The sequence below is a fragment of the Aythya marila genome (assembly GCF_965140915.1).
Source record: "Aythya marila genome assembly, chromosome: W".
Lineage (NCBI taxonomy): Eukaryota > Metazoa > Chordata > Aves > Anseriformes > Anatidae > Aythya > Aythya marila.
Genome location: NC_139081.1, coordinates 18,003,519 through 18,019,755, shown reverse-complemented (window position 1 = coordinate 18,019,755; position 16,237 = coordinate 18,003,519). Strand labels below are relative to the sequence as shown.

Genomic DNA, 16,237 nt, shown 5'->3' with positions numbered 1-16,237 from the left:
TGCAAACCCAAAACCTCAAAACATCTTAGTTACACTGCTGAGAACCGCACAAGTAGAGGACATGTTGGAAAGGGTACAGAGAGCTGATCAGTCCAGGCAACCAGATGTGGTGGCACAGGACTGTCAGAGATTTGCTTTTACGGTACCCTCCATTAACAAACAGGCCCCGGCAAAGCGCTATGAATGGCTAGTGCTTCCGCAGGGGATGAGGACTTCCCCTACATTATGTCAATTATATGTGGCCTGTGCTTTACAACCAATTCGGACAGCGTGGTGTGACATAATTATTTACCATTATATGGATGACATTCAGTTTGGTAGGCCAGAATGCTTCCAGGATTCAGATTTAAAGTTTATTCAGGATACTTTGGAAGCAAAAGGGTTGAAGATAGCCCCAGAGAAGGTTCAGCAGAAACAGCTATGGCTATACTTGGAATGGAAAATATCAGACTCTACTATTCGTCCACAGAAAGGTGATATAACTACAGTGTTACACAATTTGAGAGCTGTACAAATGTTCCTGGATAATATTCAGTGGCGTTGCCACATTGTACGGATTACTAATGACGAGTTAGCTATATTACTACCTTTATTGCGTGGCATAGTGCAGAGCCGCAGATTACACTAACAATGGGGTTGGTGATGGGGTTGTTTTTGTGCAGTTGTTTGTCTGAGTGCTTTTGACCAATAATCTTGTGTGAGACACTATCCGCCCCTTTTATGTTTGCTATTAATTGTCAGGCTCTTTGGGTATGTACTGGGTCTGGCTGGAATGTTATCTTTCCCGGCAGCAGCCCATACAGTGCTGTGCTCTGCACTTGTAGCTGGAACAGCAGTGGTATCACACCAGTGTTGTGTCTACTGCTGAGCAGTGCTGGCACTGCATCAGGACGCTCTCTAACCCTCCTAAGGGGTGGGCAAAAAAAGTGAGAAAAGAAACATCACCAGGGCAGATGACCTAAACCAATCAAAGGGATATTCCATACCATGTGGTGTCACACTCAGCAATAAAAGGTGGAAACAGGAAGAAGAGGGGAGGGGTGGGCTCTCATTGGGAAAACGTCGGTCCTCCTCTCGAACACCGGCTGCGTGCATTGAGGCCCTGCTTCAAGGACGTGGTCAATCATCGCTCATTTGTGGGAAGTAGAGAGTAATTTCTTTCCTCTGCACTTCCATATAGCTTTCATTTATTTTGTTTGTTTGTTTTCCTCCCTTTTTCCCCTTTCCCTTTTATTTTCCCCTTAGTTAAATTGTTTAGTTCATGGTAGTCTTTATTTAATTATTATAATTATTTCCCTTTAATTAAATTATCCTTATCTCAACCCGTGAGTTGTTCTTTGCTTTACTTCTCCCCCTCCTCATCTAAAAGAGGGGGAGTGAGAGAGCGGTTGTGGGGTTTAGCTGCCCAGCACAGTAAAACCACCACAGGGTAATAAAGGGAGAGCATGATCTGACCATACTAGTGTCTGTTGTGTTTTTGGCCGTTCTTCCTGCAACAAAACACCCCCTGGGCTAAGGGTGGATCCTGGCAGGGCCGGCGCAGTGGTGAATTCCCACTACCGCCAGTAGCATCCGAGCACCCAGTGTGCTGCGAGCCAGGCCAGATCCTCAGGAGGACAGGTTTTGATTAATAGTTTGCAGTTTCGCCATATCTTATCTGCACACAAGCAAAGCTGCTGAAGCACAAGGTGTTGGGCGTAGGCTCTCTGTAGCTACAGCTAACCTGCAGGAATAGATTTGTTTGGAGATGTGTAATATTTGCTGAACTTTGTGCCTAGCCCTTACCAGGATGAATTCCCAAGGATGAATTCAGCAAGGGCACAGCAGACACTTGTGCTTCCACACCTTGGCAAGCAAATCAGTGGCATCCACAACCACATTTAGCTCCTTAAACAAACAGTCCTCGTGGCATTTCCCAAGTGATGTCATAGTTGAGAACATAACTGATCTCCAATTCTGATATTCCTCGGGTGTGCTTGGTGGGCAAAATTTTATAGAATCGTAGAAACAAAATACAGAGGGGACCTACAAGGATTATGGAGTTCAAATCCTAATTTCCATATGAATTTTGGAAACTGAAAAGAATGGCTGTCATTTAAATGTCATTAAAATGCGAAAGAGGTTAAATATGGCATTGCCGGGATTGTTGGACTGGAGAAGTTCTCCAACACCTTTGATTTTGGATTCTTTGATGGGACTTCACATGAAGATGGCCATCTGATGGCCTTATAGGAAACTAATAGTGCCAGCCCCAAAATGGCAGTTCTGTATAGTATGTGAAATGTATATGGTTCACTTGGGCTCAACTTGCCAGGGAGACAGTAGATGTTGATAAAGACAAATCCTTGTGTGCCCAAGGATTTTGTTCAGAGATTTGTGTTAATATTGGCAAATCCAGATGGCAATGGAGAACTACCAAACTAAAGGTCACCCATTCACTCAGTCCCCAAAGTATAACCACATTAATTACATGATCAAATCCTACTCCACTGCCAGGGCTCTTCCTGCAAGCAGGAGCCATCTCTTGCATCCTTGGCTCCCTGGAGCTTGGCCAAAACCCTGGGCTGGGCTACTCCCAGGGCTCCTTGGCCATCCCTCTCCTCCCAGCGTGGATGGAGGTCACCAGTGGCACCAGGGCTCTGGATGACATCCATAGTCAGCCTCTGCACAGATGCCTATGGAGCATCCTCTTACAAGGTGCTGGCCTGCTCCGCTCACTGTCCTGCACCTCCACAGCCTCCTGCAGCTCTTTCTCCCCATCCTTGCTGCAAGTGTGACCCTCTTTGCATCCTTCCTCACTGAAACATCACCTTGGAAGCCTCAGCCCTTACTTATCTTGTCCAGATCTAAGCAAAATCACAGTGTTTTTTTGTTTGTGTGTGCTTTTTTTTTTTGTTTTGTTTTGTTTTTTTTTTGGGGGGGGGAGGGGGGGGTAGAGGTCAGTTTAGGGTGAAGGAACAAATTATGTACCACTTAAAAAACAAACACCCCCACCTTTCCTGGCTCAACCCTGCTGTCCCCAGGCTCCCAAGGGGAAGGCTGCTCCCAGTTATTAGAGGCTGGGGAGGGTGCCCAGCCAGGCAGTAAAACGCTGGCAATATTACTAGCGAGCCACTCCCTTCCCACAGCATCTTGGGGCCTGCAGTAAATCATCTCCATGAAAAAAATGATTATTTCCCTGCGAGGGAGGCAGCAGCTGTTGTCACCGTGTTTTCCTCACCATCTCGGTGGCAGGGCAGGGGAGTGATTGAGAGGTAAGCAGCATGCTGCCCCACCTTATGGCCTGAGGGGAGAAACACTCGAGGGTGGGTGGTTTAATAACATGTTCTGCTGGAGACAAGATGTTTGGGGGGGAGGTGTACTTAAGGAAATATTTGCCAATTTGTTATTTACATTAAAAAAAAATAATTTCTTTTAATACAAGGGAAAAAAAAAACACACAACAAAAACAAACAAACAAACAAACAAACACAACACTCCACCAGCCTTTCAGAATGGGATTTATGGATCCAAAGCCATCTTGGCTTCCTGTGCCTCCAAGGAGGGGACAAGCATGGCTCTGCTGCGAGCCCCCCCGTCCTGGTGCCCCCCTTCCCTGCAGGTGGGAAGGTCATGGCAAAGGAGGAAAGGGAAAAGGGCCTGTCCCCAGGTGTCGGAGCATCCCCGTTCCCACAGAACAGCCACAGGGCTGGGGTGTGTGGAGGGAGCGGGAGCTGTGAAGGTCAGCATATCCCACAGAAAGGAGCTGTTATATTCTGATGGATTAGGGTAATCTTGCATGCACATCTTAATTGCCTCATTACGATGAGGCACAAACAAACCTGGAAAAAAAAAAAAAAAAAAAAAAAAAAGGAAAGCCCACATGTATATTTTGGGGCTGGCAGGTAGACGCCATGGCCAGTGGGTGCAGAGGAGCCAAAGCATCCGTCCCTCGGGGTGCCGAGCACCCCAGGCACAGGAGGGAAGGAGTTGGCATAGAAAATAAACACAGATGGGCAAAGCTCTTGGGACCTCCTGCTTGACACCCTCCCCGGGGCGTGGCAGGGGACGCTCAGCACCCTGAACCCAGGTCCAAACCCCACTGGGATGCTTTGCAGGATGGTCCCATGCCTCACATGAAGAGCTCAATCCCTGCTGCTTGCCATGGGATTCTGGCGAAGGTGCCCGGCTTGTAAAAGAGTTGTACAGCCCATGTTCAGGTACAGACTGGCATCACAGCCCATGCTGCCTGTATAGGATGGCATCTCGCAGGATCCTTATTTTAGAAATGGGGCTTTTCATTGCAAAGCAGTGGTGAATGAGTTTTAAGCTATTGTGGTTTAACCCGGCCAGCCCACCCTCCCCCCTCCCTCTCTGGGATGGGGGAGAGAATCAGGAAAATGAAGCCTGTGGGTTTAGATAGAGAAAGTTTATTAGGAGATGATGATGATGATGATGATGATGATGATGATGATGATGATGATAGTACTCCTACTACTAATGTGTACAAAAACGTGATGCACAATGCAATTGCTCACCACCCGCTGACCAATGCCCAGCCTATCCCCGAGCAGTCTGGCCCCCCCACCCCGGCCAGCCCCCCCATATTAATTGTTCAGCATGACCTCAGATGGTATGGAATACCCCTTTGGCCAGTTTGGGTCAGCTGTCCTGGGTCTGTCCCCTCCCAGTTCTTGCTGCATCCCCAGCCTGCCCGCTGTCAGGACAGAGCGAGAAGCTGAAAAGTCCTTGGCTTGGTGTAAGCACTGCTCTGCAACAATTAAAACATCAGCATGTTATCAGCAGTCTTCTCATCCTAAATCCCAAACACAGCACCCTACCAGCTACTAGGAGGAAAATTATCCTATCTGAAACCAGGACATAAACATTGCCATAAATGCACTGTTTCAAGACATCATCTGCAGCCTGGTCAGTCTGGTCAGAATGAGGTTATTTTAGGTGCCCTCCACCCCCCTCCCCCTTTATTTTAACAATACTGTCATTTGCTATTAAAATTTGGGATTTTCTGTTTAACTCTGTGCAGTTCAGCATTTGTGCATGTGAGTTTTTCTGGGGGGGACATTTGTCCTCAGCCACTGGGGCTGCAGATGCTATTACTGTTCCTGTTATTCCTACGGACCCCACCCTTGGCTTGGGGAGGGGGAGGCGTGGAAGAGGCAGAGGAGGGAGCTGGAGGAAGGGCAGCACCAGCCTTGCAGCACATCCAGCCCCCAGCCGTCCCTCCTGGGGCATGGGAGCATGAGGTCATTTCTCAGGATGGGTGCCTAGTGTGTCAGCGCTGAGCTGTCAAAGTGCCTCATGAGTAAAAAATGGCCTTTTTGCAATCGTATAGAAGTGGGTCACTGGGTTGTTTCTCTTCCCAATCACTTCCCAACCACTGACATGACATGAATCACCTCCAGGTTTGCCAGCATCCTGTGAAGTTATCAGCTTTCCTAAGGGCTTCAGTTAACAGAACTGCACCTCCAGAGGACCAGGAGGGGAAGATGAAGGGAAATAAGTCCATTTCCACCGGAGGGAGCTGGGCATAATTTTAGACACAACAGCTGTCCTTTTCCATTCCTGCTAAACTGGGGGGATTATAATCATCTTCTCCCCCATCTTATAATTCCACTTTTCTTTCTCTCTTGCTGCTGAGTGAATGCTGCATGAATTGGCCGAGCTCAGAGGGTGGTGTTCAGCGGCGCAGTGTCCGGCTGGAGACCTGTATTCCCCAGGGGTCAGTTCTGGGTCTGGTCTTGTTCAACATCTTCATCGACGACCTTGATGAGGGAATAGGGTCTGCCCTCAGCAAGTACGCCGATGACACAAAGCTGGGAGGAATGGTCGACACGCCAGAAGTCTGTGCTGCCATTCAGCAAGACCTGGACAGGCTGGAGAGATGGGCAGGAAGAAACCAAATGAGGTTTAATAAGAGCAAGTGTAGAGTCCTGCACCTGGGAAGGAACAACTGCGCGTATCAGTACAGGCTGGGGGATGACCTGCTGGAGAGGAGCTCTGAGGAGAAGGACCTGGGGGTCCTGGTGGACAACGGGTTGACCATGAGCCAGCAGTGTGCCCTGGTAGCCACAAAGGCCAATGGGATCCTGGCGTGTATAAAAAAGGAGCGTGGCCAGCAGGTCAAGGGAGGTGATCCTCCCCCTCTACTCTGCCCTGGTCAGGCCTCACCTGGAGTACTGTGTCCAGTTCTGGGCTCCCCGATACAAAAAAGACAGGGATCTCCTGGAAAGGGTCCAGCGGAGGGCCACAAAGATGATACAGGGCCTGGAGCATCTTCCCTATGAGGAAAGGCTGAGAGACCTGGGTCTGTTCAGCCTGGAGAAAAGAAGACTGAGAGGGGATCTCATCAATGTGTATAAATACACATTTGTACTCCTGAGGTGTGGGAGGCAGAGGGATTTGGCCAACCTCTTTTCAGTGGTTTCTGGGGACAGGACAAGGGGTAATGGCCACAAGATAGAACACAGGAAGTTCTGCACCAACATGCAAAAGAACTTCTTCACAGTGAGGGTGATGGAGCACTGGAACAGGCTGCCCAGGGAGGTTGTGGAGTCTCCTTCTCTGGAGATATTCAAGGCCCGTCTGGCCACCTACCTGGGCAGCCTGCTCTAAGAAACCTGCTTTGGCAGGGGGGTTGGACCCAATGATCTCTCGAGGTCCCTTCCAACCCCTTCAATTCTGTGATTCTGTGAATCAGGGGGGAAATAGCTAAGTGTCCAGAAGCAAGGAAACTTCTGAAAACAATTGGCAGGGCGGTATGATGTCCTGTTTTTTCTGATCTTTTGCACTTACGGTGTGATCTGGCAATAAAAGATCAAAACATATTCACATGAAGATGCATTCCTTCATGTAACACTCCTTTAATGCTAATTCTCCTTCCAAACAAAAATGAAAAAGGCAAATATAGCAACAGAAATGTAATTTCTCATACTTATTTTTAGGATACAAGGCCCTAAAAAGGAAGGTGTCTCCTCCCCAGCTCAGTTGCTGTTTATTACCTTACACCCACCTTAAAGAACACATCAGACTTGCTTTCATTTATCAGCAATTTTATAAGAGGTTTTTATACAGAGACAGTCGGGCTGTGACTGAAATGTAGCTAGTTAACATGGTTAAGCACAGCACAATGCAATGAATCAATTTGTTTCAGACAAGAGCTGTAATTAGCATGGAGCTAATGCTCATGCTGAGGGATGCAGGGCTGGATCTGTGGTCCTCAGCCAAAAATGCCAGCCCAGTGGCTGGAGCCAGGCACAGCCCCTGAGGCTCTCACGATGGGAGTGGGTCCTGCCCCTGCTGGGCTGGCTGGTGGAGCAGGGTGGCACCAGGACATGCTCGTAGCGGCACAAATAAGTCCCTCTGTGGCTCCTCGGTGTTCAGGCACTGATTGAGAGAAGCTGAGGTGGTATGGCATGGGATGGGGAACCTGGTGGTCCCAGCCTTGCAGAAGGGGTAGGAGCAGGGCTTGCAGAGGGGATGCTTCCTGTGTCCTGGGAGCTTACGAAGGGTTTGTGTCTTCAGAGTTATTCTGGCCATTGGATGTATTCAGCATGTTCCAGCAGCAATGTGTTCCAAGCCCGCTGGAGGAAGCTGTGCTTCTTCCCTGGGATTTCTCATGTCAAGGGCTGCTGGAGCCATGTGAAAGAGGAAACATGATTTTTGCTATTTTTTATCTGTGAGATGTTTCCCTTTTGGGCATGGGCTTCTCACTTCCAATCTCCCCTTTGAAGCTGGAGCTGCTCTGGCAGGGGAAGGTGTCCACCAGATGCACAGGACATCTGATAGTGTGCTAACAAGTCCAAACAGACATGGGACCGGAGCAAGCTCAGCTCATGGATGAAGTTAGCGTTCAGGCATCTGCCTCCAGCCCTTGCTCCATGGCTGGGTACCTGGTCGTTGTTCTCTGAGTATTTAGGTACATTGTGAAACAGCTTGTTTGCCTCCCCCTGTCCCACATACCTCAGCAAGACAACTCCATGTGCTGAGGTGACACAGGACAGCTGCCAGGCATGAGATAATAGCATAGGGGCACAGAACTAGAGAACTCTGAGGCAGCAGTCAGCCGAGACCAACTGCACCTCCTTTTGGGGAAGCCCAGTTGCACCAGTCCCCCAAACAGCCATGCAGATAAGAGGACACTTCCTGGGTAGTCTTGTGCCAGCAGTGTGGGTACTGGTGCCCAGCAGCATGAAGCAATGCAGTATCACCCTTTTCCCACATAGCTCCTGACAGGGCAAATTGTACATGTGCCTAGAAAGATGTTGGCTCTGGGAGGGCGTGGAAGAAACGTGAGGGGGAGGGAATTGTTTCAAAAGGATCCCAGGGGAGAGATGTGAAAGAGAAGAGGAGCATGTGGTGGTTATGAAAAGGTAGGGGGTGTGGGAACTGAGAAGAGAAGGAAGGAGACAAAGTGATGCAGAGGGATGCAGAGGTTAAATCACAGAGAACAGGGGAGGAGTTAAAGGTAACATGGAGATGCAGTAGTAGCAAGTGATTATGGAGGTGCATGTGGGGCAGTGGAGAGGAGGACAGAGAGACGGCAGGGCTGTTTTGGTGCTGTTGATTGGGACCCCCCCTGCTGATGTCCCCGTCTGTGTTTTGTCCTAGGGCACTAAATGGGAATATAGCCAATAGCATTGAAGATCTTATCGGGATCCCATTCCCAAACCACAACAGTGAAGTGTATGTGGTTTAAATGAGCAGCAGCATGACGGTCTCCTCTGCAATGTCATCCTCATTGTACAGGACCAGGAATACTGGACCCATCGGTCTGTCCTTGCTGCCTGCAGCAAGTACTTCAAAAAACTCTTCACTACTGGCACTTTAACAGACCAGCCCTATGTTTACGAGATTGACTTTGTCAAGCCTGAAGCACTTTCTGCCATCATCGAGTTTGCCTACACCTCAACCCTCACCATCACCACCTCAAATGTCAAGCACATCCTCAGCACCACCAAGATGCTGGAGATCCAGTGCATTATCAACATATGCCTTGAGATCATGGAGCCTGACAGAGAAGTGGAAAAGGAAAATGACAAAGAGGATGACGATGATGAGGAGGATGAAGATGAAGATGAAGATGAGGAGGAGAAGGAAGAGGAGGAAGAAGAAGTAGAAGATTTTGTCAATCAGGAGAACCTAACTGATGTCCAAGAAGTAAGCTGTCACCAAAGCCCTTCTAAGTCTGGTCTTACCAAAGAAGCATACACAGAAGAACCTAAAGACTTTCCAAATCACTACCCAGCCAATAACTCCTCTGGATATTTGGGTGTGATACGAGACTTCTCCATTGAATCTTTGCTAAGGGAAAACTTGTACCCTAAGGTGAACATCCCAGAAAGGAGGCCAGATCTCTCTCCTTTCACCCCCAGCTTCTTCCCCCACCTGTGGAATGGCGATTTTAGCTCCTTTTCCCAGCTCGAAGAGCCACAAGTAGACAATGGCCCCTTGGATCTGGTAATCAAAAAGAGAAAGATTAAGGAAGAGGAGGAGAAGGAAGACCTACCTCCACTTCCTTTCCCTAATGATTTCTTCAAGGACATGTTTATCAACACTCCAGCAGCTCCCTTAAGGGCATATTAAGGCAGAGACCAACTATAGTGCTTATCTCAATTTCCTCAGTGCTACCCAGTTCAGAGGAGTTTTTCCTCCCTGGCCCCTGGAGGAAGAGAGGAAGATAAAGCCCAAGGCATCCCAGCAGTGTCCCATCTTTAACAAGTTCATCATGGGGGCTGGAAAGCTGCCCCAGCACATGAGGTCCCACACAGGGGAGAAGCCGTATACGTGCACTATCTGTGAAGTCCGCTTTACCAGGTGTGCATCCTGTACCTCTGCTGTGGCAATGGACTGGGGGGTGGTGGATTGTTCCCAAGCTATTTATCTCTTTTGTCTCCAAAAACATAGCAGAGATAAGCGGTGCCTTTGAGAAAGAGGAAAAGACAAGAGGGAAAGAAAGAAAAGGAACCCACTGATTTTGGTGGGATCACAGCCGCTCTCTGGACAAAAGCATAAATAAGTAATAGGGTATTTTCAACCCCGTTATTGTCTGCCATGGTCGAATGAGAGGGAACTGGAAAACAGATGGTTGCTTTTGGTCAGATAGCCAAGGAAACTTCATCCCTAATGCGCTGGGGGATGCGTTGAGTTGGGAGGATTATTTAGTTGAGGGATGTAATTAGTTCGGTTTTGCACATCGTTTTGGCATCAGCCAAGTTTCACATGCTTAAACATGACAGTGTCTGCACTTTCGGGGGCCAGAGCAGTCCTAATTGCTAGATTTTGGTCTGAAAGGGTGGATTCATCATCCCTAACATCGTTAACCTGAGAGCCTGGCACCTCCACCCCTCCATGGCCAGAGGAGGGACATGGGCACCCTCAGCTTGGCCCACACATAGCTAGATGAGGAATGGGGATGAGTGAGGTGTTCCCATCCCAATTTGAGTGGATGTTATGGTTTAACCTGGCGGGCAGCTAAGCACCACACAGCTGTTCGCCCACCCTCCCCCCCTCCCTCTCTGAGATGGGGGGAGAGAATTAGAAAGAAATGAAAACCTGTGTGTTGAGATAAAGACAGTTTATTAGGACAGAATAGAAAGGAAAATACTAATAATGATGATAACAGTACTACTACTAATAATGTGTACGAAACAAGTGATGCACAATGCAATTGCTCACCACCTGCTGACCGATGCCCATCCCATCCCCGAGCAGCTGGCCCCCCACCCCGGCTAACCACCCCTATATATTGTTCAGCATGACATCAGATGGGATGGAATACCCCTTTGGCTAGTTTGGGTCAGCTGTCCTGGGTCTGTCCCCTCCCAGCTCTTGCTGCACCCCCAGCCTGCCCACTGGCAGGACAGAGCAAGAAGCTGAAACGTCTTTGGCTTGGTGTAAGCACTGCTCTGCAACAATTAAAACATCAGCATGTTATCAGCAGTCTTCTCATCCTAAATCCCAAACACAGAACCCTACCAGCTACTAGGAGGAAAATTAACTCTATTCTAGCTGAAACCAGGGCAGTGGATTTTATGCAGATGATGAGGATTTGACCTGAAAATAAATTTCCATGCTCTGCTCCATTAGCGCAACAGCCCCTGTATTACTATGTGCAGAGTATTGTGCCTGGGGTGGGTGTTCGCAGTGCCAGTCGGCTCACCCTGGTACTTGCAGGGGAAAGTCTGTGCCCGCTGCTAATTCCCATCTGCAGGTGATGGGATCTGGCTCCTGCTGGTGCTGTCCCCACGGTTGTCATCTCCGGATGTGTGAGCTCGTTCTGAATGTGATGCTGCAGGTGCTAATAGCCAAAAAGGAAGCAACTCGGCTTGACCCATCACCGACACCTTTCCCATCATGGCAATAACAGAGTAGAGCCTTCCAGAGGGATTCAGTCTACACTGAGGCACAAGGCGATGTTGGCACTGGCTCACAGCCACTGCATAAATAAGTAGGAGGGCTTGGGTGAGAGTTGAGCTATCCTGACCCCTGGTCCAGGCTTTGATAGGGAGGTTGAATCAGCACCTTGGAGGTTAAAACCTTACCAGCCCTCTTAGCTCATGGCTGCTCGCCCCCCAGAGGGTCAGGGGGCGAGCCCGCAGCTGATGAAACCTGTCCCCGCAGTGAGCCATTCCTTTCCAACAGGAGGAGCTGCTCCTACTTGCGGGGTTTTTGCAGTTGTTTTTGGAAGGAGGAGGACCAGCTGAGTGCTGAGCACTGTGAAAGCAGCTCTCCTTTCAGTTTTGGACATCAGCTCCCAGGAGCTGTGTGCCTCCAGCCCTTGGGATGTCTTATTGCCTGTCCCACACAAAATCAGGGCAGTGCTTTAACAGAGCTGGTGACCAGTTCCATGGCCACAGCTGTTTTCTGCACCACAGATCCTGATCTGGGCAGAACAGAGAAGGAAACCTCATCTCTGTTAGGGAAATACATCTCTGTTTTGGTCTAGCGTGGACCATTACTAATGTGGGTATAAACATAAGGGCTTCTTTACATCCCCCCATATGCTCAGTAGCTTCTGAATACAAAGCATAAGGGTTTTGTAGAAAATAAATCCCCAAAAGGTCAGGACTAGCACAACAGTGCCATCCCTCATGCCCCATCGCTCAGGAGAATGAAGCCATTCACACGCAGTGGAGGGCTGGAGGGTTTTTTCCTTCTTTAATGCACTAAGCAAAGTGGACATTCCAAAACACTGGTTTATTCTTAAATGCATTTGGAAGCACTTTGAATAGCATGCTGCTGTTTTTATTTTTACTTACTTGCTTAAGCTATTTTCAGCATTACTCGAGTGTGAGACCTCTTCTTTAGGGTGACATGTATTTAAGCGCAGTGGAGTGATTGAGACGTAGCAAGAGATTTCTGCCAGGATATCCTGCATGCCGCTGCTTGTGCTCTCACAGGGAATCGCATGCTTCCTGCAGCATCGGCCCCATGATAGTTGATAGAAGTAACGGGAAAAATATGGACAGGATGATTGTTATGAATGTACAAGTTGTGAAGAATTTAAGAAAGCAGTAACTGCGAGATGTTAGTGTGGTGAAGGGACGAGGGGTGGTATGTGTGTAAAATGTCTATCTTGTCGGTGCTGTGATGATGTTATGTTTATTTTGGTGTGGTGAATTCTTTTTCTTTTTGATGTAAGTGAAGTTTGTGAAGGTTGTTGTGATAATTGTAAAGTAAGAGTATATTGTGAGTAATCTTAAATATGCTTTTAACGGAGGTGAGGGGTGGAATGTAGTGCGTTTACGTGGCAAGGTTTCGGTATCAGGGGGCCATAGGGGTGGTTTCTGTGAGAAGGATCTAGAAGCTGCCCCGTGTTTGGTAAGGGCCCCACTGCTGACCAGAGCCGAGCCAATAAGCGATGTCGTTTTGTGCCTCTGTGAGAGCAGATTTAAGACAGGGAAAAAAATGCTGCGCCACACAGCAGCTGGGAGAGTGAGAGGAGTGAGGAACAGCCTTGCAGGCGCCAAGGGCAGTGAAGAAGGAGGGGGAGAGGTGCTCCAGGCGCCAGAGCAGAAGTCCCCTGTAGTCTGTGGTGAGGACCATGGTGAAGCAGCCCCCTGCAGCCCATGGAGTACCACGGTGGAGCAGGGTTCCATGCTGCAGCCCGTGGAGGAGACCATGGTGGAGCAGGTGGTCCTTCACCGACAGAATCTGCGGCCTGTGGAAGACCCCTGCTGGAGCAGATTCCGGGCCGGACCTGTAGCCCGTGGAGAGGAGCCCACGCAGGAGCAGGTGACCTGGCAGGAGCTGCTGCCCGTGGGGGACCCAGGTTGGAGCAGTTTTCTCCTGAGGGATGGACCCCGTGGTATGGACCCATATCTGGAGCAGTTCTGGAAGAGCTGCTGCCTGTGGGAAGCCCACACCGGATCAGTTCATCAAGGACTGCATCCCGTGGGTGGGACCCCACAGCACAGGGGATGAGAGTGACCGAGAAGGAGCGGCAGAGAAGAAGTGCTGTAGACTGACCATAACCCCCATTCCCCTGTTCCCCTGTGCTGCTCGGGGGGAGGAGGTGGAAGAGGGCGGATGGGGGGGGAAGGTGCTTTTGGTTTCTTTCCTTTGTTTCTCACTTCTCTAGCTTGTTAGTAATAAGCAATAAATCTTACTATATCCCTATGCAGAGTCTGTTTTGCCTGTTACAATAATTACTGCGTGATCTTCTTTTCCTTATCTCAACCTTTGAGCCCTTTTCATCATATTTTCTCCCCATTCCTCTTTGAGGAGGGGGAGTGACAGAGTGGCTGTGGTGGAGCTCGGCTGCCCACTTGAGTGGAACCACGACACTGCCACAGGCCTGCCAAGCGAACTGACCACGCACTGGCTGCAGTCCGCTGCCCCCGGCACTTTAGACTCAGCGATACACTTGGCTTCGGTGGCCCCATCCAGGAAGGCCAGGCCAGGGCTGCTGCACTCCTCAGCACTCCCGAAAATGTCACTTGCCTTAGTCTGGGGCACGGCCACCCCCCTGGGACAGCTCTGCTGGGAAACCCATGGGGTGTACTGGATGCCCACAAGCCATCCAGACTTGGTTTTGATATGTTACATTCCTTGTCCCTTTAGGTCAAAAGGGACCTAAGGGTTTTTGTTTGTTTGTTTGTTTTGTTTTGTTTTTTAGTTAAATTCCCATGTCTGCCAACAAAATTTGTTCCAAGAGGGGTCCTGGTGGAAGAGTGGGGTGGGCAGGGTAGCTCCGCGCTGCCACAGCCTGGAGAAGGGAAGGAGTCAGATTTGTGGGGCTGTGTGGGATGTGTTGGGACCCTAAACAATCAAAAAAGATTTTGGATATCACCCAGACAAAACCTGGATGGAAAAGGGGAATTTTGTTACTTTGTTTTTTTGGCTATTTCTAAAGATCAGACAAACCCTGTTTTGAGCATTTTAACTTCAGTTGCTTAAAAAGGTAAAGAAAGTTTTTTGGAAGGATCAGAAATGTTTCGATCTAGAGCTTTTTTAAACCCTTGCTTTGGGAAAAGAAACCATGAAGGAATGTTGAAATGAGAAAGTCGTTTCAAACCAGAGTCAGGAGAGCTCAGTGAGAATGTGCTGTCACTGACCGTGTCTGGATTTTTGTCCTTAATTCCCCCCTGCCCCTAATTCCTATATATATTTTGATGACAAAAAATTTTACAAAACACTTGGGTGTCCCTGAATGTGCAATGCTGATCAGAAAAAAATTTAGTGCGCAAATTTCCCTGCTACTGGTCTCAAGGGATCTTTAGGGGAAAGGAGGCCATTAAAGATTTATTGCACACAAGGTTGTCTACTTGCAAGCAAGCAGAAATCTTTATTCACCATTTGTTGCTTCAAAAGATGAGGCAGTAGTGTCCAATGGGCTGCTCCAAGCTTAAGGATGTCCATGGTGGCTGCTGGGTCTGGGGTCCCCCCAGCCTCCCTGCAGACCCTGCTTCAGCCACCCCTGCCTGATATTTCTTCCCTCTTACCTTCGAGGCCAAAAAGTAGCAGTTGGCTGGAATTGCCCCATGAGCCTCCTTTGGCCAGGTAGCTCCTAAAAATATGAACTGCATTTGAGAATGAAGGCTTTTGCTGGCGGCCTGCCTCTCAGACGTGGTGGGACCCCCATTTCACCATCCGATGAGAAGTTGCCTTCCTGCGGGTGCCCGGTGGTCTTACATGAAACCAGTGCTCAAAAGTGTAAATGTTATAAATTATGTCTTTCTCTTTCTTTCTTTACTATTACCTTTCAACATCAGCAGGATGAAAGGTGTTATAAATGAAGTCTCAACTCTGAATTTAGTAACATTAAAGAATATTTATAAAAGGCAAGTAAACAGCGCTGGGTGTGCGGGGAGTCTACACTCCATCAACACACACACGCGAACATCAAACATTCTAAATACATGTATATAGAACATTGCTTTACATAATAACCCGAGTATGCCTATACATAGAAGGTAACAAACAATCCTTTAAGTTCCATGACTTAACAGTCTCCATTTTCCATTCTTTGGGCCTTATGCATCCTGTTCTTCCCAGATCATGTCCATCTCCTTGTGAAGGCCAAGAGGCCTGGGTCAAAAGGCACGTTCAGGTCAGCAGGGGGAGTAACAGCAAAAGCCTTCGATGGCTGTAGCAGCAGAGGGGCCCATGGCGTAGCAGTTGGATCAGTAAAGGAGCCCGCAGCTCCCTCACTATCTGGCAAGCCACACGTTTGTGATTGTGGCTCCACATGGCTCTTTAAGGCCTCAGAGATAGTTCGCCAGGTGCCGAGCAATCCCACTGCAACCTTGTCATTTTTAGTTGCAGAGTCCCACACCTTGACCTCAATTTGGTCCCATATTTCAGGCTCATAAACTGTCCAATTGTTAATAAGGAGAATAAGCTGTAAGGTTACCAGGACGGTCTTTGTTCCTAAGGACGTATGATTCCCCATAATGCGCAGCTGCTTACCAGTGAGAGGCAGTTGTGTGCGCAGGTCCGCTTCTCTCCAGCTCCAGTGCGCCTGTTTCCAGCGACGAGCTTCTCTGAGCAGTTTGCTGAGTTTGGCCGAACCTATCTTCATGAGGCAATCAATGTGCCTGTTCCTGTCCTGGTCTCCATTCTCCCAGCCTGTTCCTCTTCACTTCTTTTTCTTGCTTCTTTATTGATGTAACTTCATCGTGTTGCCTTTTTTTTATCTTGAGGGCAGGCTCCCCTCTTATACCCTTCTCTCCACAGCAGTTCTTTTCAAAACAACTTTTCATTGGTCAGACAACTTTGAATGTAACAACAACAGCAA

General features: G+C 48.7%; 1 protein-coding gene across 1 annotated transcript; it reads left to right on the top strand.

Moving 5' to 3' along the window:
* Nucleotides 1-7,808: 7,808 nt before the first annotated feature.
* On the top strand, nt 7,809-14,077 carry LOC309889526 (zinc finger and BTB domain-containing protein 7C-like; the record flags this gene model as incomplete). Its single annotated transcript, XM_082782373.1, is given in 5 exon segments — nt 7,809-7,885; nt 8,608-8,681; nt 8,684-9,570; nt 9,572-9,813; nt 14,062-14,077. Coding segments are annotated over 5 exon segments (1,296 nt in total).
* Nucleotides 14,078-16,237: the final 2,160 nt, after the last annotated feature.